Below are 24871 nucleotides of genomic sequence, written 5' to 3' on the forward strand. Positions count from 1 at the left end.
CTCACCCAATAAGTAATACTCATCTCAAATATTACTTTTTCATCAGAGAAGTGATCGTCAAACATGTCCTCATCGGTGACGTCAGTTAATCTGTAACCTTCTCCAATGGCAATCACTGCACACCATTGTCTGCCTTTCTCATCATTCCCATCAAGCAAATCCATTTCACCTCGCACTATGGCTGCTTGTAATTCCAAGGGAAATACTTGCCCTACTTCTTCGCGCATAGGTATCTTTGATCTAAACAGAAATTCATTAGGTATTCTCATTGCCTTGCCTGCTAGGCCTGGCAGATATGTCAATAGAACACGTACTCCATAATGAAAGACTTCTGGCTCTAAAGGTCTTGCTCTCATGGCTACTTGTCCTGCAAACGCTCTAATGATTTCACACACATTTAAGTAATGCACCCCTGGAGTTGAGCACACTATGCCTTAATCGGTAAACGAGATCGTCATATTGAGCTTTGTCATCAAATCTCGAACCAATATATTGACAGGTGTCTGCCTAGAGTATAGCAGCCGCACCTTCATGTCGCATTCTCCTATAGAAACTGGTAACTCTTCAGTGAAAGGAACTCGACTTTTAGCTCCTGAAAAGCCTTGAGTATTCATGGCAGTGCCAGACATTAAAAACCTTCCCTCATGTATGCATGAGCACGTTGTACCCGTGTCTACTAAAAACAAAAATGTTTTGCCCCCTATAGTGACAGCTACCTTTGGTTCCTCATGAGGATTCAGCATCACGGATAGGACTGAACACATCAAGTCCCCCAGTGAGCTGTCCTATTGTGGGTACAGACTCATTTTGTTACCTGAAAATGGATTCCCTCCAATCACTGTGACACTCCCTATCCTAGGTGTTGCTAACTGCCCTGCACTTGTACTCTGTTGAATCTGCATGGGCGCATGCTGCGACTGCCCTTGTGTTGGAGCCACTGCTAACTGCTGTGTCTGCAAGCCTTGCTGCTCTCTTGGCGCTTGCTGCTGTTGCATCGTTTGAATCTGAGCAAACCCATCATTATACTGCTGCAAATATGCAGGCAGGTTTAAAATCCCCCCTCTTAAAAATTGGTTGTTTTCCGTGAACCCTTGACTCCTACACATGCGAGCAAAATTCCCTGTCATCCCGCATGTCCAACATCGGGGTGGCCTCCTAACCTGCCCATCCTGTATTTTCTGACCGTCATTCTGCACGTATTGAAACCCACCTTGGTTGTTCTGAAAACTTCCCCGATTATTCTGCCAATTTCCTTGATTATTCTGAAAACCTCTTCCTCGAAATCCACCCCTTCCGTGCAGAGTAAACCGTTATTACTCTGTTCAAACTGCCTCTAGTTATTCACCTGTGGCATGCTTGTATTCTGCTGTGGAGTCGGTCCATCTGCACTCGTCAACATCGCCCCTTCAATGGCATATTTAGACAGCTTTTTGTGCACTCATTTAGCTTCTTCACCTTTCCGGGCATCATGTTTTTTGTGATTCTTCTCCTGCAGGAGTCTGCAGTAATGCGCAATGGTCAGCTGAATCTATGACCACGGTTTGGCTTCTATACCCACTAAATTCTTAAGCAGCTTCTGTATTGGTTCTGGTAGCCCATGGCATAATACATGATAACATAATGGTATAGATTTTGCCCAAGACTTGCGCGTTTCCAAAGCCCAAGATTCTTGGACATTTTGAATGTAAAGCAACAGATCATCTCCGTCCTTCATCTTTTTCGTCATTAAAGCTCCCAGATCGGACGTGTCGGGATATAATACTCTAAGTGCCTTCCGGACTCCCACCCTGCAGTTATTGAATGGTGCTCCATCGTGAGCAGTGTTAACTATTGTCACACCAGGGTACCCTGCCCTCGTCCATACATCATCAGCTCTCTCACCAAGTATGGCGATGTGGAAACCTTTAATGTCCCCCATTGCTAAGGTGTTACCTCCTGTCATTTTCTCTAATTCATGTATCCATTTGCTATCGCCCGAAGTTAAGCTCGGGAGCTTACACCTTAAGTTATCCTTATCCATCTGGGGCCACGATATATATTGTGGTCTGGCCCCTCCTTTTTCCAACAAGGGAAACTGTGACGCCCCAAACTCATTCTCATCTCTCATCATTTGTCTGTCCAATGCAGGAACAATATTACCCCATCGCCTTCTACCAGGTAGCAATCTTAATCTGCTCACATAAGGTGGCGATTCTCCCGTTTCACTGTGGAATTGCCCCTTGGGTTGATCTGACTCTGTCAGTGGCTATGGCGCCCTGGCTACAGGTGCATTTAAATCCGACCATCTGACTTCCTTCTCCATTGAAAAACATCCCTCAGGTCCACCTACGTCCCTTCTTCCTTCCCCATGGAAGGTGTCTCTATCTTTGTCCAACATTTCCTGTGCTCAACTTGTGCAACTTCTCTCATCATCATTTCTGCTCAGAGTCAGTCTATCTAAAGACAACTCCTTTGGCCTCGTGCTACATGAGGCTCCCTCTGTGTCATACAACTGAGTACTCTCGAGTCGATCTCGTCTTCTAGATTTACTCTAGACGGGCCTGGTAATGTCTTGTACTCTGGAAAAAATTCCTTTATGTCCTCTCATGCTACTTCTGGCTCTTGATCTCTTATCTCCTTTTCCAGGCGATCGAGATCACGTGCTCTCTACCTTCTTTTATGTTCTATATCATCATCAAATTCTCTTCTTTTCCTCGCTTCTTCTCTTAGTCTGTCTTCCTCTTTTTTCTTCATATCCCTTCTCTCATTTGCCCTGCGTATCTCCTCATCTTTTCTCCTTTGTATTCTTTTATCCCTTATTTTCTGTTCCTCTGTTTCTATCCTTTTTTGTTCTACTCTTTCATGCTCATCGATCTATCTCTCTGTCTATTATGGCATTTTCTTTGCTCTTCTGCTCTCTCTTGTTTTCTTGACTGTTCTTCTTGATACAACTGTTCTCGTCCCTGCCTATCCTTTCTCTTTGCTCCTTCCTCTTTCAATCGTTCCTCTCTTTCCTTATCGTTTTTGTCTTGTTTGTCTTGATCTTCCCATTGTCTTACATCCTCAATGCTCTTACCATTGAGTTTTAATAAAATCTGAACACCCATCTATTCATTCTGTAAAAGCGCTACCTCATCAGCCTTGTCTCTTTCTCCTTTCGGTCGTTTCATCTCTTTTCCTCTATATAGAGATGTACTTGCTTGATCGCTCCTTTCCTTATCGCGTTTCTCTTTGTCCCTTGGGTCCTTAGAGATGACATCTTTCTCAGTATTTTTCTCTGTGCTTTGGTCACTGCTTTGCTCAGGTGACTCATATGCCGGGTTACTATATCCTGTTGCTGTTTTAAGCTCTCTCAATGGATATAACCCATCGTCTTGCTTACTCTCGTATCCTGTTTCAGCTGGGGCGGGGGAGCAGAAGGATCCTCACCCCCCTCTCTGCATATATTAAGTATCCAATCTGTAGGAGGTTCTTCCTCCTTCTCATTCTGGTACATCTTCCAAAGTTCTAAACTAGCTAATTGCTTTTCTAGCTTCTTTCCTGTGTATGCTGCATGCAGATATGTCGTCATATGCTGCATGACTGCCTTCGATAGCGAGCCTCCCTGTGGCCACGGCATAAACATTTTATCCGCGGTTCCCTTAACCCATTCCGCACTATGCTGTTTATGCTTAGGTGCATGCTTTGGTAATTGCTTACAGTGATGCACAAGTGGAGTAACATCCTCCATTCTTAACTCGTTTACCCTTAACTTTGTGTGACACTTCATTTTATTTTTCAATCACAGACTTTTAAAAAACCCTTTTCAGAAAAATAACATAATGTGAGCGAGCACCAATCGTCGCAAGCTCCAATCCCACTAATCAAAATTGTTATTTTAATCGTTTAAAAACAACCATCAGGTTAAATTCTAAACATTCCAATGATTTTTTTCTGCTGATGATGTCACCATACACAAAATCCACATAAACAAACAGACAAACTCAACCGGTTACATACCCCTTCGATCCCGTCTTTAAGCAGGATTGTCTCTTAATATTCCGCTATGGAATCTTGGGTTCAAACTTCTTCTGTTATGTCATAAAAAATGCAGGCCAGGGTGTATCCTCTTATCGTGGCCTCTCTCACAATTTATATCATTGCTCGGCCACACTCGAGTCAATATCTCATTCCCCACATATATTATGCACATACTCTCACGTTATATTTTATCCCGTCTCCCTCCGTTACTCACTTTTTTCTTCACTCATCCCCCATGCTTTTGTCAGCCTGCTCAATTTTTTACTCACCAATATCATCTTTTCCTCTTCCAACTCTCGGGATCGTCTGTCTTTTTTATCGCCTCTTCAACCTTCTGATCGATCCGCTTCGCATAGACGTGGGAGGGGATTCTATCTGAAAGTAAGGGACCTGTCACACCTGGTCTTGCAAGATACTTGTTTGGTTTTACACTAACCACTATCTACAGGGAGCTTCACGTACTTTCAGCCGAATGGTAAAGGACGTACGATATTACTGAAACTCTAAAGTTTACTCAGATCAATGGCTCTTAAACCATCCTCTCTCTGCTACCAAGTGAACTGGATAGTCCAGCCCCTTTGATGAGCAGCAATTCCCCTTGAGATGGATGGGGGTGCAGATTTTACTCATACACCAAATAATGGGGCCGACTCAGGAAGTTGACAAAAAGAAGACTGTTTTAATGTCAATTATCTAAAACAGGGAGCATAACGAACATCAACGCAAACGCTCGATCTTCAAACTCAAAGCATTCAAGAAAAAACTACTTTTATATTCAAAATGTGTCATCACTGGCGTCTAACCTACGTGTTACCGACATCATCCTACGTGGCAAACTACAAAAACCTAACAGCGGGAGTGATTGGCTCTAAGTGAATATCTAAATATACGATCCATACCAGTCTCAAAAAGTGTAACTATGTGATTGGTTACTTAACATCAGGTGAGCAACTAAGACCTTCTCTAAAAATGACCACTGTGAACGTCACTAAATGCACAACGTCCCATTGGTTTACACACATTAGGACCCCTGAATACACAGGTCCTCTACAATTGGTTGGCACTCTATCCCTCTTCAGTACTTTTCCACCTATGTTAGCAGCCTACAGGCCGGCCATCCAGGTGCTGGAGAGTTGCCTTACCTTTAGCTTCCCACCAATTAGCATATCAATCCATCATCACCTCAGTGGTTTACTGTCAATTAGGCCTTTGAGCTTCGTCCTTGAGAGTGTTCTTAGCTCTGAGAAAATTAGGGAGTGAGAAGCACAGTCTGCACTCATGCATAGGTGTGACCACCTCGTTCATCCAACTTCATGCTTCCATGTGACTGGAGACCATAAAATCGAACCTTTTGTGCATTTAATATTCTTTCTTACCAGACCTCTGACGTCTTCCTTGTTATGTTCATTCCTTCTGGACAGGAGGTTTGTTCTTTCACACGATTTTGTATCCAAAGTCAGTTTACTCCAGTTTGATAAGACCTTGGCTTCTTGGGGCTCATCCAACCTCGCCTTTCCGAGCGCCGCTTCTGTAATTTAATGTCTGTATTTTTAACTGTGAAACACTGAACTGAGGCCTTTTTGCTAATGTCCAACCTGCTTTAATACATTTAGTGGAAACATCCATAATTCTCTCATTCCTATGTATGTATACGTTGGCACTTGACGCAATGTATTTTACTATAAGCGTAGAGCTAGCTTGACAATTACTTTGCTGCCTGTGTTTCTTCTGCATCTGTACATGTGTAAAGTGATTTCATATCTTCATCTGTTTCTTTGGCTTAAGTTTCTTCACCTTGAGCCCAAGATGTCACTTATCCTTGTTGCTTTCTTGATGCCTTATAGAATATCTGCATCTTCTGGTCACTGCATCTTTTTGTGTACTTCATCTTCAGCTCCATAGAACATATACTTGGCAATAGCTAGTGATACTACCATTCATCCTTGCCGTTTATTGGTTCTGTTTCTTCAGGAATCTCATTCAGATAGCCATCATATTTCTTTGTATGCAGATAAGGTTTTCTTAATGGGTACCTTGGTTCTCAGATCCTCTTAGGTACTGGCCCTTTTCTTGGCACTGGTCTGAGTCCATATTCTGCTCTTTGTTGATTCAGCTGTTCTGTATACATCTTATACTCTGGTTTCCAGCATACAGGTAAAGGGGGCAGGTCGATTGAGGTGTGGGTACTCTGCTCCTTCTCTACACAGTGATGCGTCTATTTACCTGAAAGTGTCTTGCTACGGGTGACTTCTGTTTTTTAGTCCTGATATTAGACTTGTCCTCCATCAGTCTCTCCATCATTTTTCTAGTTTTCTGTCCTACATAGAATTGGCTGCACAGGCAAATCAATCCATAAATGGCAAGTTTGGAGTCACTACTAGCGTAATGTCTCAAGTTGATTTTCTCACCAGTACGAAGATCTCTGACATAGTCCCCCTTACATTGCTGCAATGACAGCAATGAAGACAGGGGAAGGTGCCATGTTTAAGTGCATTGAAAAAGAGTTGTTTCAATGTGTCTACTCTCTCTGCTTTCACTAAGTTGTCCCTTATGTTACAGTGTCTTGCGAAGACTACCAACGGTGTTCTTGGAAACTGTTTTGTCAGTTGGGTGTCTGCACTTGTAAATTTCCAAATTGTGAAAGTAGGTGATTGATTTGTGTGCTTTTATTTGGAAAATCCTGTCAGGCATATCAAAGGAGGCGTCATCGTTCTTTCGTTTGCTTTTCAACCAAGTCTTCCTGCTCTGTGAGATACTCTCATTCCTGGCTTCTGTGAGTAAATTTACCAGGTAGCCCCTCCATCTGAATCTGTTAGTCACGCTCTCGGCAGCTTCAGAGAATTCATCGTCATCCGATACAATTCTTCTGACTCTGAGGAATTGATTCAGGGGAGATTGTTTTCCAAATGTTGTGTAGTGGAGTGTATTGTTCACGTCCGTAGGTTTTCTAGAGATAGATGCACTCTGTGTGTTGCCTACCAGGGTGACTTGGACGTCGAGGAAGTGCACTCTGGGGATCCCACTTCTCGTGTGAATTGAATCCTTGGATAACATTCCCTGAGCTATTTGAGGAAGGATTCGAGTTCATCTTTGAGGGCCTTCCAGATCCCAAAGATGTCATTGATGTATCTCTTCCACGAAGCTTATTTACTAGCCCAGTTTGGATGTTGAAGGAGATGTGTTTCAAATGCAAGCATGAATATGTTCGTATAGGCTGGGGCCATAGCCGAGCCCATTTAGGTACCAGAAATGTGTAAGCAATATTGTTTATTGAATCTGAAAAAGTTATTGTACAGGATCATTTTGGTCGATTCCAGTGTGATGGGTTTGTCAAATTGGAAGAATTGTTCTTCTAGTAGTAACAAAAATACCACCACTTTTTACTGTAGGGCCAAACTCATAATGAGGCCCTTTGTTTTACATTTAGACACTTGTGAGAATGCGATATATGTGAACTAAGTGTGATGATGCAGATAAGATCAGCGCACGGTCTGGCCCCATCCCCACCTCTTCCTAGAAGTGAACGAAGGTACAAGCTGAGAAGTGATATGTAAACAACCAGTTTAAACATTAGAGGTAAGGCAACCACCATAAAGAATAGAATAGATTGCACTACACAAGTAGCGTGGGATGTAGAGTGTACTCACAGGTTTAGGGAAAGGTTGGAGAATACACACAAATAGGGTTACACAAGTAGCATAGAGATGGGCGTAGGTAGGTGTAGGTTGCAGAATGCATGCATAGGGTTACACAAGTAGCATAGAGATGGGCATAGGTAGGTGTAGGTTGCAGAATGCATGCATAGGGTTACACAAGTAGCATAGAGATGGGCATAGGTAGGTGTAGGTTGCAGAATGCATGCATAGGGTTACACAAGTAGCATAGAGATGGGCATAGGTAGGTGTAGGTTGCAGAATGCATGCATAGGGTTACACAAGTAGCATAGAGATGGGCATAGGTAGGTGTAGGTTGCAGAATGCATGCATAGGGTTACACAAGTAGCATAGAGATGGGCATAGGTAGGTGTAGGTTGCAGAATGCATGCATAGGGTTACACAAGTAGCATAGAGATGGGCATAGGTAGGTGTAGGTTGCAGAATGCATGCATAGGGTTACACAAGTAGCATAGAGATGGGCATAGGTAGGTGTAGGTTGCAGAATGCATGCATAGGGTTACACAAGTAGCATAGAGATGGGCATAGGTAGGTGTAGGTTGCAGAATACATGCATAGGGTTACACAAGTAGCATAGAGATGGGCATAGGTAGGTGTAGGTTGCAGAATACATGGGCAGGGAATAATATTTGTCGGCATGCAACACACGAGACACTAAGGGCATTAACATGGCAGAGAATGAACCAGAGTGCCACCATTTATTTAGACACAAACTCTGAAATGCCTTTATTCTTAAATACTCAATCCTGACATCAAAACTGCCTTGCACACAATCCCAAGCCCCACCATGTTCAGACAGATGCTCAGACATCTGGATCAGTAAGAAAGGGAGCCCTGACAGGGAATCGAAACCTCACAAGATAACACTCTTTGGAAGCACACATCATGCAACTTTGAAGTGTATTTGCCTCTATTGGTAGCAGTGAGAAAGTACAGATAGCCTTGATCTCCAGGTGTAAATAGCTGCCATGCCAACAACCTCCGAGTGAATAAACACACAGCACACACACGCGTTAGGATAGCAGGAAACCTCAATAAATAGGCGAAAGTGAGTTCTGAACAGTGGTCCTCTACCACGTGATCGGAACAGTGATCATTTATTCCAGGCCTAACTAGATAGTGCACCTGCTACACCCTTAGCACATCCATACACAGACGACATGCCAAGGCCACAAACGCATTGGCAGATAAGGCCTCAAACCTGGGAACGAGAAGGGAGTAACTTCTTCAAACTGAATCATAGCACTCCGTTCATCTCCCCTTCCTCACCATGTACCTTGACATCACATTAAAGGGCCCAAGGTCAGATGAGCAAACTATTAACCGATTACTATTCTTTCCCCTATGTTGTCTAATATAGTATAGTGCCAACCAATGATCTGGTCGAAAGAAGTGTAACATTTTTAGTAGGAGGAGCCATCAGTTAAAGAATACCCAATGGTAGCAGACCTTACATCTAGAATACATAGGTGTTATATCTTATTAACCAATGGGACAAGTGAATAAAAGTGTTTTCTTATCTCTAACCATGACGTCATTTGTGTTGTGTATTTGAATTAAAAGCTTGTTTTCTGTATTATATAGTTGAGAGAATGCTGTGTTGTACGCACTCCCATCCGTTTAAATTTGAAGAAAGCTGGGTTTGCTCTTGCACTTGGTGTTACTCAATTCATTTTGTTATTGATCACCTATTATCGATTATCAGTGACTGGTATCACCTTAACACTGGAGGCACTGCTGAGATACCCATTGTCTGGCAGAGGGTCGAGGACTCCTTGCTGTGTTTCCCTTGGGCTGCAGAGTGCGCCAGCAAGGAGCGGTTTGAGTGTGCACCTATGAAGAGGTTAGCGGGAGCCCATTCATTGCAACATGGACTCTCAGGCGGCACGCTGTGCGCAGAGGGCGGAGCAGGCAGATAGAGGGGACCCGACGCAGATGGACCTCGGGGAATCCTAGGATTGTGAGTATACCTGTGTATGAGAATACATGCACAGGGGCGGGAGAGTTGATGTTGTTTGAAGTGAAAAAAAGAGTATTGGAGATAGAAAGAGAAGATACTTCTGACAGTAGATGGGGACGGCTACGCGGTAGGGCGTAAAGCTCAGTCTCCTTTGGGTGGTGAGGGCGCAGGGAAAAAGAGATAAAGAGGAGGTAGCCCGTATAAAGGTAACACAGCTGTGATGAATAGGGTTTTTGCTTTATTTTGATTATTTGTCAGCATTGGTATGTATATAATACAGCAGCAAAGGTGTTTTTTGTGTGTTGGTAGCATAGCAGCTAGGCTTGTTTGGAGGTTAGTATGGAGTAGATTGAGATTGTGTGTTGTTCACATGGTGGGGGAGAATGTTGTATTGTGACATGGTTTGGACGGGACACGTCATTGTGTTGGCATTGCAAGGAACTTGAGGAGAGGTGTGTCAAAAGGGAAGGAGATGTGAAGGTGTTTTGTTGTGGCAGTTGATGGTTTTTTATGGTAAATTGATGTGTCTATATTGTTAAAATGGCAGACACCCCCATTGCTCATCTGTGCATGGCGCTTCCCCAATATAAGGAGAAGATTACCAAATACCAAATGCAATTGGTCAAAGAGACAGCCGGCAAACTGTATCAGCCTTTGCCTCAAGAAGGGACACTTTCGAAAAGCTTGCTGCAACACTTGCACACGTGCATTCATGTCACATACAAGAGGAAAACATTCCAAAACAGATTAAGCATAATTGAGCTATGGAACATTTTAGAGGAAGAGGAGCATGTTAAAAAAGAGCATACAGGTAACCCACACAAAGAGGGGCATGTACAACCAACTGTGCCTCCCTTAATCAACAAAGCGTTTAGTTTTGACTGTGCCAGTGTTATACCTAGTGTTTCCTGTTTTAGAGGCTTTTACATCCAGGGGTGTTTTTCCAGTGTTTTAATTTTTTTTTAGAATCTATGTTTATCAGTGTTTTCCCATTTGCCGCCTTCAAGAAATTGTGGATAACTCTTTTTTCCAGTGTAAACATACACATACTATTGTATTGTTTAATTGCGTCTATAAGTAGGGTAATGTCTCTTAGAGCAAGATGTTATGAACACTTTCCAGAGAATAAAGATGAAAGTGTTAATTCAGTAACATCTAACATTTCTGCAAGTCAAAATGATTGTAGTAAATTATGCAATACTTTTTTCAGGGACTCTTTGCCCATCCTTGCCCTTTCTTTTATTCCCATGAAGACTTTGATTTGTGATAACGGCTGTTCCACATTGTAGAGACTACTAATTTGAGCAGATAACGCATAGTGTGGTAAAAGGATTTGTCCGGGAGCACTCACTTTGGTGGAGATAATGATTATTTTGATGTCAAAAGAAATAAACTCCAAGCAGGTAATCATTTTTTATCAAGTGTTCCTCGCTACAAAAGGATTAGGGAGCCTCATTAATGTACCCCTTGGGGCTTAATTGGAGGGGTGAGCAGACCAAAACTGTTTGCCAACTATCTGAGACAGTCACTTGCAACTCGGAAACGCCAAGTGGGATCAGGCGGAGTCAGGAGCCGAGGAGGATACGCCAAGTGGGATCAGGCAGAGTCAGGAGCAGAGGAGGATACGCCAAGTGGGATCAGCCAGATCAGGAGCCGAGGAGGATACGCCAAGTGGGATCAGGCAGAGTCAGGAGCAGAGGAGGATACGCCAAGTGGGATCAGGCGGAGTCAGGAGCAGAGGAGGATACGCCAAGTGGGATCAGGCGGAGTCAGGAGCAGAGGAGGCAGTCCTGAGCAGAAGCCGCTTTTCTTCACTCTGGAACCTTCTGTGAACAGAAAGAGGGAGGCTGCCCTGCAGGAGCTGAGCTCGAATTCGTGCAACAATAGCACAGGCCGCAGCATCAGCAAAGTCAGTAGAACAGCAACCCAATTTACAAACAAGGCACTTTACATTCATCTAGACATGAATTCACTACTCTAACACAGGTGCTAAGAATTCCTCCTGAAAAGATGCACAAGAAGCGAAACACATGTCAAGGATATCAGAGAATAGGATTATCAATGAGGGGGTGCAGAGGATATGACAATCAGGTAAACGGAAAGTTCATACGAAGCTATACCTGGTGCAATGTATCCAGATATGAGGATATGAGAACATTTAAACAATAAGAAATGCATTTACTGTATGATTATAAAAAGTGCACAATTTTCGATAAAAATAACAGAATGTGTTTTCACCTGTAACAAAAAGTAGAAACTGAATATAATAATTCATGAGGATGATTAAAGATTGTGGAGATCAAGTTAAACACATATCTATGAGCAGGGTGTGGGTCACTGAAAGTAATGTGTCCAGTGGTTATTAGAAGGGCACAATGGCTTTCTTATGTGTGATACATTAAGAGCGTTATAAAAGAACAATTATAATATAATATAATATAATTGAATGCCACCAATTCGGCCATTCTTCATAAGAGTGCTTGAGTTCTTAGCGCTTAAGCGCTGCTGAAAGATACTTGGCACACACAGAGTTCAGTACATTGTTACTCCAGCTCAGCTGCTCGGAGCATACCCCTTGCCTCATAATTCCTGTCAGACTCACATTGGTCATAAACAGTGATTCCATCCTGCTTAGTCTGCTTGCATGTGCTTTGCTGCTTCTGACATCATGCATGTCTATCTGCACCCTTATTTTCAAGCCATATGACACAGTGGGTTCATTCGCATATTTAAACATCTACTCACAGCCAGGTTTGATCTAGTCCAAAAGGCAGGGGAAGGATCCTTCTACAGGATCAAAAGTTCAAGCAGGGAGACCCTCATGATCTTTCAAGGAAACACCCTACGTGCAAATGACCATGAGATTTGGAGGGAGATCCTTATCCTTAGCAGGTGCCTCCCTCTGGAATAGCCGCCCTCCATCTTGAGCCTGATCTTCTTAAGTTCCAGGACACTTCTCTAGACTTTCCTCTTCTCATCTTCCTTCTCTCTCCCTCTACCCTGCTAACCTAGTTCTCTGCTCTTTCTCTCCCTCCTCTTCCTTACAGCTTGATGACTAGCCACCGGTTGTACCTCAGAGTCTCACAGGTCCCTGGCACCCTCGGCTGTCCTCTCTTACACTTGCCTCAGGGCCCTACGCCCACCCACACTCATTGCACTTAAGAAATACCCAAGAGAGTACCTTTCTCTGCACTTATCCCAGTCTCTACTGACCGGGTGCACTTTGACACCCCCCCCCCCGTGACCATCCGTGCACTTCCACAATCCACACGCTTCATGCCTGGAGATCGTCTGTCTGTTCTCCCTTGTCTTCACTCCTTAACTGCACTGGTATAAAATGCAGAATTTCTGTCAGGCCTATTTGCTGTATCCCAAACTGTTAAATGTATGTTTACGCACTTACTCTGCCTGTGCACACTATTATCGTCTCAGAATTTCAAGGGCTCTGAGTGACTGTTGTTTTTTTCCCATGTTCCCACCCTCCTTGAGTGCTTTGAAGCACTTGCCTATGTATAGGCGTTTTATAAATAAACAATACCATACCATACAATGAGTTAAAAGGCAATCCCATTGTCTCTCTTCAAAGAAGATGAAGAATTTAACAGCTATTTCATGATTTGGTCAATCACTCTGTCTGTCCATCAGTCTGTGGATGATGATGGCCAAAGATGGGTGAGTAGGACACATGTATATATGGATAACAGTCCATCAGCCCCGTGTAAGCACAGCAGGCCTCAAATAGACTGATGTTATAAACGATTATGTGAGAGATGTCACTATATGCTGCTTATAGGTGTAAAGGCACAGTCAGATAATTATTCTGATTGTGTAAAAGATGTCATCTCACACTGGATATACGTTTAAAGGGGTTTGAGTGTCATGGACAGAGCAATTTGTTTGTTACTAAAGGATTTGTGTAATGCATGTGAAGCCACTACTTCAAGAGCAAATGCACCTGGAAAATAATCCTTAAATGTATCTTTGTCCCAACAGCTTCATTCAGTGTGACATCGCCAACTGGGACCACTGAAACGTCCACCACTGCAGTGACATTCCAAGACACAAGCTCTTCCAGTGATAGTGTGGCTTTATCATCCACCAGCTCCGCCGGTGACACTGTGACATCTTCAGGCACAAGCACCATCATTAAGAGAACGACATCCCCTGAGACCAGCTTCACCAGGGATAGTGTAACATCACCTAACACCAGCTCCAGAAGCGATAATGTGACATCTCCAGAAATCAGCGCCACCACTGAGAGGTTGACATCCCGTGACAGCAGCTCCGCGAGTGACAGCATGAAATCACCGGAACCCAGTTCCATAAGTGACAGGATCCCATCAGATGAAACAAGCTCCACCAATGACAGTGTGGCATCAGCATCTACCAGCTACACCAGTGACACTGCTACATCTCCAATCGGGACCAGTGCAATTATACCAAGTGCAGTGACATCACTTAACACTCGCTCCAATGGTGATAGTGAGACATCACCAGAGGCCATCTCTACCAGTAACAGTGTTAAAGAATCCGAAAGAAGTCTCACCAGTGAGAGTGTGACATCATCTTCCATCAGCTCTATAAGTGACCATACGACAACACCTGAAACCAGCTCCACTAGTGAGAATGTGACAAAACATCACGATAGCTCCACCATTGACATTGTACCATCTTCAGGCACAATTTACACCAGTGAGAGTGTGATATCACCTGACACTAGCACAATAGTTGACAATCTGACATCTACGAACAAAATATCCACCAGCGACAATGTGACATCAGCTGACACCAGCTCCATCAGTGGCACAATGACATCACATGACAAGATTTCCACTAGTGACAGCGTTGCATCCCCTAACACCAGTGCCACTAGTGAAAGTGTCTCATCACCAGACATCAGCCTCAGCATTGAGAGTGTGACATCAACTGAACACAGCACCCTCAGTAGTAGTGTTACTTCCTCTGACACCAGTGACAGTATGAACTCAGCTGATAGTGTGACGTCAGATAACACCGGCTTCACTACTGATGGTGTAATAACATTACACATCAACTGCACTAGCAACAGTGTGGCATCCCCCAGCATCAGTTCCACTAGTAACAGAGTGCTATCCTCTGACACTAGTTCCATCAGTTACAGTGTGACATCACCAGACATCAGGACCACCAGTAACAGTGTGACATCCCATCTAGTGGCTGAACCTGAATCCCGCTCTCCCAGTACGAGCCTGAAATCACCAGGTATGAGCTCCACCAGTGAGAGTGTTGTATCGCCTGACACCAGCTCCACCATTGGAAGCCTGACATCACCAGCTACACGTTCCACCACTGAAAATATGACATCACCAGATACAAGCTTCACCACTGAGACCATGACATTACCAGACACAAGTGCCAGATATGGCAGCCTGACATCACCAGATGCAAGCTCCACCAGTCAAGGCCTGACATCACCAGATAGAAACGCTGTCAGCGAAGGCCTGACACCACCAGATAGAAGCTCCACCAGTGAAGGTCTGACATCACCAGATGCAAGCTCCATCAGCAAAGGCCAGACATCACCAGAGACAAGATCCACCAGCGAAGGCCTGACATCACCGGATACAAGCTTCACCACTGAGAGGATGACGTCACCAGATACAAGCTCCAACAGTGATGGCCTGACATTACCAGATACAATCTCCACCACTGAGAGCATGACATCACCAGATACAAGCTCCACCAGTGAAGGCCTGGCATCACCAGATACAATCCCCAACAGTCAAGGCCTGACATCACCAGATGCAAGCTCCACCAGTGAAGGCCTGACATCACCAAATACAAGCTTCACCAGCGAAGGCCTGACATCACCAGACACAAGCTCCACCAGTGAAGGCCTGACATTACCAGATACAAGCTTCACCACTGAGAGCATAACATCACCAGATACAATCCCCACCAGTCAAGGCGTGACATCACCAGATGCAAGCAACACCAGTGAAGGCCTGAAATTACCAGAGACGAGATCCACCAGTGAGAGCCTGACATCACCAGATAGAATCCCCACCAGTCAAGGCCTGACATCACCAGATGCAAGCTCCACCAGTGAAGGCCTGACATCACCTAATACAAGCTCCACCAGTGAAGGGCTCACATCACCAGACACAAGCTCCACCAGTGAAGGCCTGACATCACCAGATACAAGGTTCACCACTGAGAGCATAACATCACCAGATACAAGCTCCATCAGTGAAGTCCTGACATTACCAGAGACAAGATCCACCAGCGAAGGCCTGACATCACCAGATACAAGCTCCACCAGTGAAGGCCTGACAACACCAAACACAAGCTCCACCAGCGAAGGCCTGACATCACCAGATAGAAGCTCTGCCAGCGAAGGCCTGACATCACCAGATAGAAGCTCCACCAGAGGCAGCCTGACATCACCAGATACACGCTCCACCAGCGAAGGCCAGACATCCCCAGAGATAAGATCCACCAGTGAAGGCCTGACATCACCAGGTACAAGCTTCACCACTGAGAGGATGACATTGCCAGATACAAGCTCCACCAGTGAAGGCCTGACATCACCAGATACAATCCCCACCAGTCAAGGCCTGACATCACCAGATGCAAGCTCCACCAGTGAAGGCCTGACATCACCAAATACAAGCTCCACCATCAAAGGCCTGACATCACCAGACACAAGCTCCACCAGTGAAGGCCTGACATTACCAGATACAAGCTCCACCACTGAGAGCATAACATCACCAGATACAAGATCCACCAGTGAAGGTCTGACATTACCAGATACAAGCTCCACCACTGAGAGCATAACATCACCAGATACAAGCTCCACCAGTGAAGGCCTGAAATTGCCAGAGACGAGATCCACCAGTGAAGGCCTGACATCACCAGATACAAGCTACATCACTGAGAGGATGACATTACCAGATACAAGCTCCACCACTGAGAGCCTGACATCACCAGATACAATCCCCACCAGTCAAGGCCTGACATCACCAGATGCAAGCTCCACCAGTGAAGGCCTGACATCACCAAATACAAGCTCCACCAGTGAAGGGCTGACATCACCAGATACAAGGTTCACCACTGAGAGCATAACATCACCAGATACAAGCTCCATCAGTGAAGTCCTGACATTACCAGAGACAAGATCCACCAGTGAAGGCCTGACATCACCAGATACAATCCCCACCAGTCAAGGCCTGACATCACCAGATGCAAGCTCTACCAGCGAAGGCCTGACATCACCAGATACAAGCTCTGCCAGCAAAGGCCTAACATCACCAGATAGAAGCTCCACCAGAGGCAGCCTGACATCACCAGATACATGCTCCACCAGCGAAGGCCAGACATCACCAGAGATAAGATCCACCAGCGAAGGCCTGACATCACCAGATACAAGCTTCACCACTGAGAGGATGACATTATCAGATACGAGCTCCACCAGTGAAGGCCTGACATCACCAGATCCAAGCTCCACCAGTGAAGGCCTGACATTACCAGATACAAGCTCCACCAGTGAAGGCCTGACATCACCAGATACAATCCCCACCAGTCATGGCCTGACATCACCAGATGCAAGCTCCATCAGCAAAGGCCTGACATCACTAGACACAAGCTCCACCAGTGAAGGCCTGACATTACCAGATACAAGCTCCACCACTGAGAGCATAAAATCACCAGATACAAGCTCCACCAGTGAAGGTCTGACATTACTAGATACAAGCTCCACCACTGAGAGCATAACATCACCAAATACAAGCTCAACCAGCAAAGGCCTGACATCACCATATACAAGCTCCACCAGTGAAGGCCTGACATTACCAGATGCAAGCTCCACCACTGAGAGCATGACATCACCAGACACAAGCTCCACCATTGAAGGCCTGACATCACCAGATACAATCCCCACCAGTCAAGGCCTGACATCACCAGATGCAAGCTCCACCAGTGAAGGCCTGACATCACCAAATACAAGCTCCACCAGCAAAGGCCTGACCTCACCAGATACAATCCCCACCAGTCAAGGCCTGACATCACCAGATGCAAGCTCCACCAGTGAAGGCCTGACATTACCAGATACAAGCTTCACCACTGAGAGCATAACATCACCAGATACAAGCTCCACCAGTGAAGGCCTGACATTACCAGATACAAGCTCAACCACTGAGAGCATAACATCACCAAATACAAGCTCCACCAGCAAAGGCCTGACATCACCAGATACAAGCTCCACCAGTGAAGGCCTGACATTACCAGATACAAGCTCCACCACTGAGAGCATGACATCACCAGATACAAGCTCCACCAGTGAAGGCCTGACATTACCAGATACAAGCTTCACCACTGAGAGCATAACATCACCAAATACAAGCTCCACCAGTGAAGGTCTGACATTACCAGCTACGAGCTCCACCACTGAGAGCATAACATCACCAAATACAAGCTCCACCAGCAAAGGCCTGACATCACCAGATACAAGCTCCACCAGCAAAGGCCTGACATCACCAGATACAAGCTCCACCAGTGAAGGCCTGACATCACCAGATTCAATTCCCACCAGTCAAGGCCTGACATCGCCAGATGCAAGCTCCACCAGTGAAGGCCTGACATCACCAGATTCAATTCCCACCAGTCAAGGCCTGACATCACCAAATACAAGCTCCACCAGCAAAGGCCTGACGTCACCAGACACAAGCTCCACCAGTGAAGGCCTGACATCACCAGACACAAGCTCCACCAGTGAAGGCCTGACATCACCAGATACAAGCTCCACCACTGAGAGCATGACTTCACTTGTCACCAACTCTGCTAGTGTCAGTGCGTCATTACTAGACATCATTTCCATCAGTGACGGTGTGAAATCGTCTAACACAATCTCCACTAGTAAGAGCTTGATATCATCTCACACCAGCACCACCAGTGACTATGTGAAATCTTCTGACACTAGCTCAATAATTGACAATGTTGTGTCACCAACCACAAGCTACACGAGTGACCCAGTCTCATCTCCGGCCACCAGCTCCACTAGTGACCCAGTCACATCTCTGGCCACAAGCTCCGCCAGCGACCCAGTCACATCTCCGGCCACCAGGTCCGCCAGTGACCCAGTCACATCTCTGGCCACCAGCTCCGCCAGCGACCCAGCCACATCTCCGGCCACCAGTCCCGCCAGTGACCCAGCCACATCTCCAGCCACTAGCTCCGCCAGTGACCCAGTCAGATGTCTGGCCACAAGCCCCGCCAGCGACCCAGTCACATCTCCGGCCACCAGCCCCGCCAGTGACCCAGCCACATCTCCAGCCACTAGCTCCGCCAGTGACCCAGTCAGATCTCTGGCCACAAGCCCCGCCAGCGACCCAGTCACATCTCCAGCCACCAGCTCCGCCAGCGACCCAGTCACCTCTCCGGTCACCAGCTCTGCCAGCGACCCAGTCACATCTCCGGCCACCAGCTCTGCCAGTAACATCATAACATCACTAGATACCAGATCCTCCACTGGCAGTGTGACATCACAGGAAAACAGTACCACCATCTATAGTCTGACATCACCAATAACCAGCTCCTCCAGTGACAGCATGCCATCAACAGACACCATTTCCAATAGTGACAGTGGGACAAACTTGACTGGGACAAGTACACAGCTACCCAGAGCTGTGACGTCACCTGCCAACATCCCCATACGTGACAGTGGGACATCCTTACCTGGAACCAGTACACAGCTAACAAGCACTGCCGCATCACCTGACACAATCTCCAGCAGTGACAGTATGACATCCTTACCTGGAACCAGTGCACAGCTAACAAGCACTGCCGCATCACCTGACACAATCTCCAGCAGTGACAGTGGGACATCCTTAACTGGAACCAGTATACAGCTAACAAGCACTGCCGCATCACCTGACACAATCTCCAGCAGTGACAGTGGGACATCCTTACCTGGAACCAGTGCACAGCTAACAAGCACTGCCGCATCACCTGACACAATCTCCAGCAGTGACAGTGGGACATCCTTAACTGGAACCAGTACACAGCTAACAAGCACTGCCGCATCACCTGACACAATCTCCAGCAGTGACAGTGGGACATCCTTAACTGGAACCAGTACACAGCTAACAAGCACTGCCGCATCACCTGACACAATCTCCAGCAGTGACAGTATGACATCCTTACCTGGAACCAGTGCACAGCTAACAAGCACTGCCGCATCACCTGACACAATCTCCAGCAGTGACAGTGGGACATCCTTAACTGGAACCAGTACACAGCTAACAAGCACTGCCGCATCACCTGACACAATCTCCAGCAGTGACAGTATGACATCCTTACCTGGAATCAGTGCACAGCTAACAAGCACTGCCGCATCACCTGACACAATCTCCAGCAGTGACAGTGGGACATCCTTAACTGGAACCAGTGCACAGCTAACAAGCACTGCCGCATCACCTGACACAATCTCCAGCAGTGACAGTATGACATCCTTACCTGGAACCAGTGCACAGCTAACAAGCACTGCCGCATCACCTGACACAATCTCCAGCAGTGACAGTGGGACATCCTTAACTGGAAGGAGTACACAGCTACCCAGTGCAGTGACATCACTGGACACCATCTCCAGCAGTGACAGTGGGACATCCTTAACTGAAAGCAGTACACAGCTACCCAGTGCAGTGACATCACTGGACACCATCTCCAGCAGTGACAGTGGGACATCCTTAACTGGAACCAGTACACTGCAACCCAGTGCAGTGACATCACTGGACACCATCTCCAGCAGTGACAGTGGGACATCTTTAACTGGAACCAGTACACTGCAACCCAGTGCTGTGACATCACTAGAAACCATCTCCAGCAGTGACAGTGGGACATCCTTAACTGGAGTCAGTGCACAGCTACACAGTGCTGCGACATCACCTCCCAACATCTCCAGCAGTGAGAGTGGGATATCCTTAACCGAAACCAGCACACAGCAACCCCCTGCTGTGACATCACCTGCCAGCATCTCCAGCAGTGATAGTGGGCCATCCTTAACTGGAACCAGTACACAGCTACCCAGTGCAGTGACATCACTGGACACCATCACCAGCAGTGACAGTGGGACTTCCTTAACTGGAACCAGTACACTGCAACCCAGTGCTGTGACATCACTAGAAACCATCTCCAGCAGTGACAGTGGGACATCCTTAACCGAAAGCAGTACACAACTGCCCAGTGCAGTGACATCACTGGACACCATCTCCAGCAGTAACAGTGGGACTTCCTTAACTGGAATCAGTACACTGCAACCCAGTGCTGTGACATCACTAGAAACCATCTCCAGCAGTGACAGTGGGACATCCTTAACTGGAGTCAGTGCACAGCTACACAGCACTGTGACATCACCTCCCAACATCTCCAGCAGTGAGAGTGGGACATCCTTAACCGAAACCAGTACACAGCAACCCACTGCTGTGACATCACCCGCCAGCATCACCAGCAGTGATAGTGGGACATCCTTAACTGGAAGCAGTACACAGATACCCAGCACTGCCACATCACCTGTCACAATCTCCAGCAGTGACAGTGGGACATCCTTAACTGAAAGCAGTACACAGCTGCCCAGTGCAGTGACATCACTGGACACCATCACCCGCAGTGACAGTGGGACATCCTTAACTGGAACCAGTACACTGCAACCCAGTGCTGTGACATCTCTAGAAACCACCTCCAGCAGTGACAGTTGGACATCCTTAACTGAAAGCAGTACACAGCTACACAGCACCGCAACATCACCTTCCAACATCTCCAGCAGTGGGAGTGGGACATCCTTAACTGGAACCAGTAGACTGCAACCCAGTGCTGTGACATCACTAGAAACCATCTCCAGCAGTGACAGTGGGACATCCTTAACTGGAGTCAGTGCACAGCTACACAACGTTGCAACATCACCTCCCAACATCTTCAGCAGTGAGAGTGGGATATCCTTAACCAAAACCAGTACGCTGCAACCCAGTGCTGTGACATCACTAGAAACCATCTCCAGCAGTTACAGTGGGACGTCCTTAACTGGAGTCAGTGCACAGCTACACAGCACCGCAACATCACCTGCCAGCATATCCAGCAGTGACAGTGGGACATCCTTAACTGGAACCAGTACACTGCAACCCAGTGCTGTGACATCACTAGAAACCATCTCCAGCAGTGACAGTGGGACATCATTAACTGGAACCAGTACACGGCAACCCAGTGCTGTGACATCACTAGAAACCATCTCCAGCAGTGACAGTGGGACATCCTTAACTGGAGCCAGTACACAGCAACCCAGCACTGCCACATCACCTGACACAATCTCCAACAGTGACAGTGGGACATCCTTAACTAGAAAAAGTACACAGATAGCCAGTGCTGTGACATCACCTCCCAACATCTCCAGCAGTGAGAGTGGGATATCCTTAACTGGAACCAGTGCACAGCTACCCAGTGCTGTGACTTCACCTGCCAAAATCCCCATCAGTGACAGTGGGACATCCTTAACTGGAGGCAGTACACAGCTACCCAGTGCTGTGACATCACCTACCACCATCTCAAGCAGTGACAGTGGGACATCCTTAACTGGAGGCAGTACACTGCAACCCAGTGTGGTGACGTCACTAGAAACCATCTCCAGCAGTGACAGTGGGACATCCTTAACTGGAACCAGTACACAGCTATCCAGTGTTGTGACATCACCTGCCACCATCTCCAACAGTGAGAGTGTGATATCCTTAACTGGAACCAGTACACAGCTACCCAGTGCTGTGACAACACCTGCCAACATCCCCATCAGTGACAGTGGGACAACCTTAACTGGAGGCAGTACACAGCTACCCAGTGCTGTGACATCACCTACCACCATCTCCAGCAGTGAGAGTGGGATATCCTTAACTGGAACCACTGCACAGCTACCCAGTGCTGCGACTTCACCTACCACCATCTCCAGTAGTGAGAGTGGGATATCCTTAACTGGAACCACTGCACAGCTACCCAGTGCTGTGACATCACCTACCACCATCTCAAGCAGTGACAGTGGGACACCCTTAACTGGAGGCAGTACACTGCAACCCAGTGCGGTGACGTCACTAGAAACCATCTCCAGCAGTGACAGTGGGACATCCTTAACTGGAAGCAGTACACAGCTACCCAGTGCTGTGACATCACCTGCCACCATCTCCAGCAGTGAGAGTGGGATATCCTTAACTGGAACCAGTACACAGCTACCCAGTGCTGTGACATCACCTGCCACCATCTCCTTAAGTGACAGTGGGACATCCTTAACTGCAACCAGTACACAACTACACAGTGTTGTGACATCACCTGCCACCATCTCCAACAGTGAGAGTGTGATATCCTTAACTGGAACCAGTACACAGCTACCCAGTGCTGTGACAACACCTGCCAACATCCCCATCAGTGACAGTGGGACAACCTTAACTGGAGGCAGTACACAGTTACCCAGCATTGTGACATCACCTACCAACATCCCCATCAGTGACAGTGGGATATCCTTAACTGGAGCCAGTACACAGCTACCCAGTGTTGTGACATCACCTTCCATCATCTCCAGCAGTGAGAGTGGGACATCCTTAACTGGAGCCAGTACACATCTACCCAGTGTTGTGACATCACCTTCCACCATCTCCAGCAGTGAGAGTGGGATATCCTTAACTGGAACCAGTACACAGCTAGCCATTGCTGTGACATCACCGGACACCATGTCCAGCAGTGACAGTGGGACATTCTTAACTGGAACCAGCACACAGCTACACAGCGCTGCGACATCACCTGCCAACATCTCCAACAGCGAAAGTGGGATATCCTTAACTGGAACCATTACACAGCTACCCAGTGCTGTGACATCAACGGACACCATGTCCAGCATTAACAGTGGGACATCCTTAACTGGAACCAGTACACAACTACCTAGATCTGTGACATCACCCGATGCAAGTTCCAGCAGTGACCGTGTGACTGCTGCCAGCAAAAGCTCCACTAATCAAAGTGTGACATCGCCAATTGGGACTAGTGCACGGTTATCAAGTGCTCTGACTGCCAGCGATAGTGTGACATCGCCCGCTGTGACCAGTGCCCTGGGGGTCGGCTCTGTGACCTGGCAGAACTCCAGCACCCCTCACAAGGTGAAGGCCCCTGTGACACCGGTCCTGTCCGCCTTCAGCCACGGTAAGGGGCGGTGCTTAGAGGGTACCGTTACAGGACCTGTGTGCGTGTAAAGGCCCGGGGAGGAGGGTGGGATGCACGGGGGGCACTGGCATGGTATGGTACGGGCGTGCAGTGTATAAAGCGCAATGCCCATGGAGGCTGTGTTAGGCAGAATCACATGCAGTACCCTTGGGGAACGCTTCATGCAATTAAGACTACAAGTGTCAGTACAATTTCACCTTTGGTACAAGCCTGTACTACACAGTAATGTGGTAGCAGTGGCTGAGCATCCAGACTTATCTCAAGAGTAGAGCAAGTTACACATAGGACCAACAAATACAGTGATTCAAGTAAACACGTTCTCAGGGTTTCTTGGTAAAAGAATATACATGTATTTACACAGTCAGTTTGAAAACATTACACTAGCAAGAGCAGCTCAATATCATCTACTAATATACTACAAATACACAACCAATAAGTTAATGAACAAGTTCAGCTCCCCTGAAGTGGGAGCAAAATGGCACTTCAGATACTTTACAAAGGGGTAAAAAGACAAGGTTATAAGAATCAACAGCACAAATACTTTCATAGGCAGGGCAAAGAGTTTCAGTAAACTACAAACAGCAATTTAGTTCATAGCCCTGGGTCAAAGTCAATGGTTCAGAGTCTTTGTATAGGATAGCACAGTTCTGGTAGTAAACAATTAAGTCTTTGCCACGGATCTTAGAAGAATTTGGTCAGGCGAAAAGTTAGACGAATGTTTAGGGAAGGACAATCCTTCGAAGTTGGGAAAATTTCAAAAACTTTCACTGTGGCCGAAAAGATTTCCGGATCGCGTTTGCAAGTACCTTTAAAGTGAAGAAGGGCTGTAGCTGAGGCAGTTGTTCCAGGCAGTTCGAGCAGATCTCGCTGTTCCTGAGCTTCAGTCGTGGGGACAAGAAGGAGGACATCGGGAGGTTCATGCACTGCCCAGGGATGAGGCCACAAGCTTGGCAAAACATTGGTTTAAGGTGTGAGTGCCTTAAAGTCCACAAGCTGGTTTCCTTCCCCCTGAAGA

At 46.6% G+C, this 24871-nt stretch overlaps 1 protein-coding gene across 2 annotated transcripts in view; it reads left to right on the forward strand.

Annotated features, from left to right (window-relative positions):
* LOC138522078 (streptococcal hemagglutinin-like) overlaps positions 1-24871 on the forward strand; it is a 97071-nt gene that overhangs the window by 24624 nt on the left and 47576 nt on the right. For both annotated transcript variants that reach the window (XM_069635316.1, XM_069635317.1), the window contains exon 2: positions 13627-23835. In XM_069635316.1, coding sequence (XP_069491417.1) covers positions 13627-23835 — 10209 coding nt within the window. The remainder of the gene's footprint in view (positions 1-13626; positions 23836-24871) is intronic.

Source organism: Ambystoma mexicanum, chromosome 13 (genome assembly GCF_040938575.1).
Source record: "Ambystoma mexicanum isolate Mex_15411 chromosome 13, UKY_AmexF1_1, whole genome shotgun sequence".
Classification (NCBI taxonomy): Eukaryota; Metazoa; Chordata; class Amphibia; order Caudata; family Ambystomatidae; genus Ambystoma; species Ambystoma mexicanum.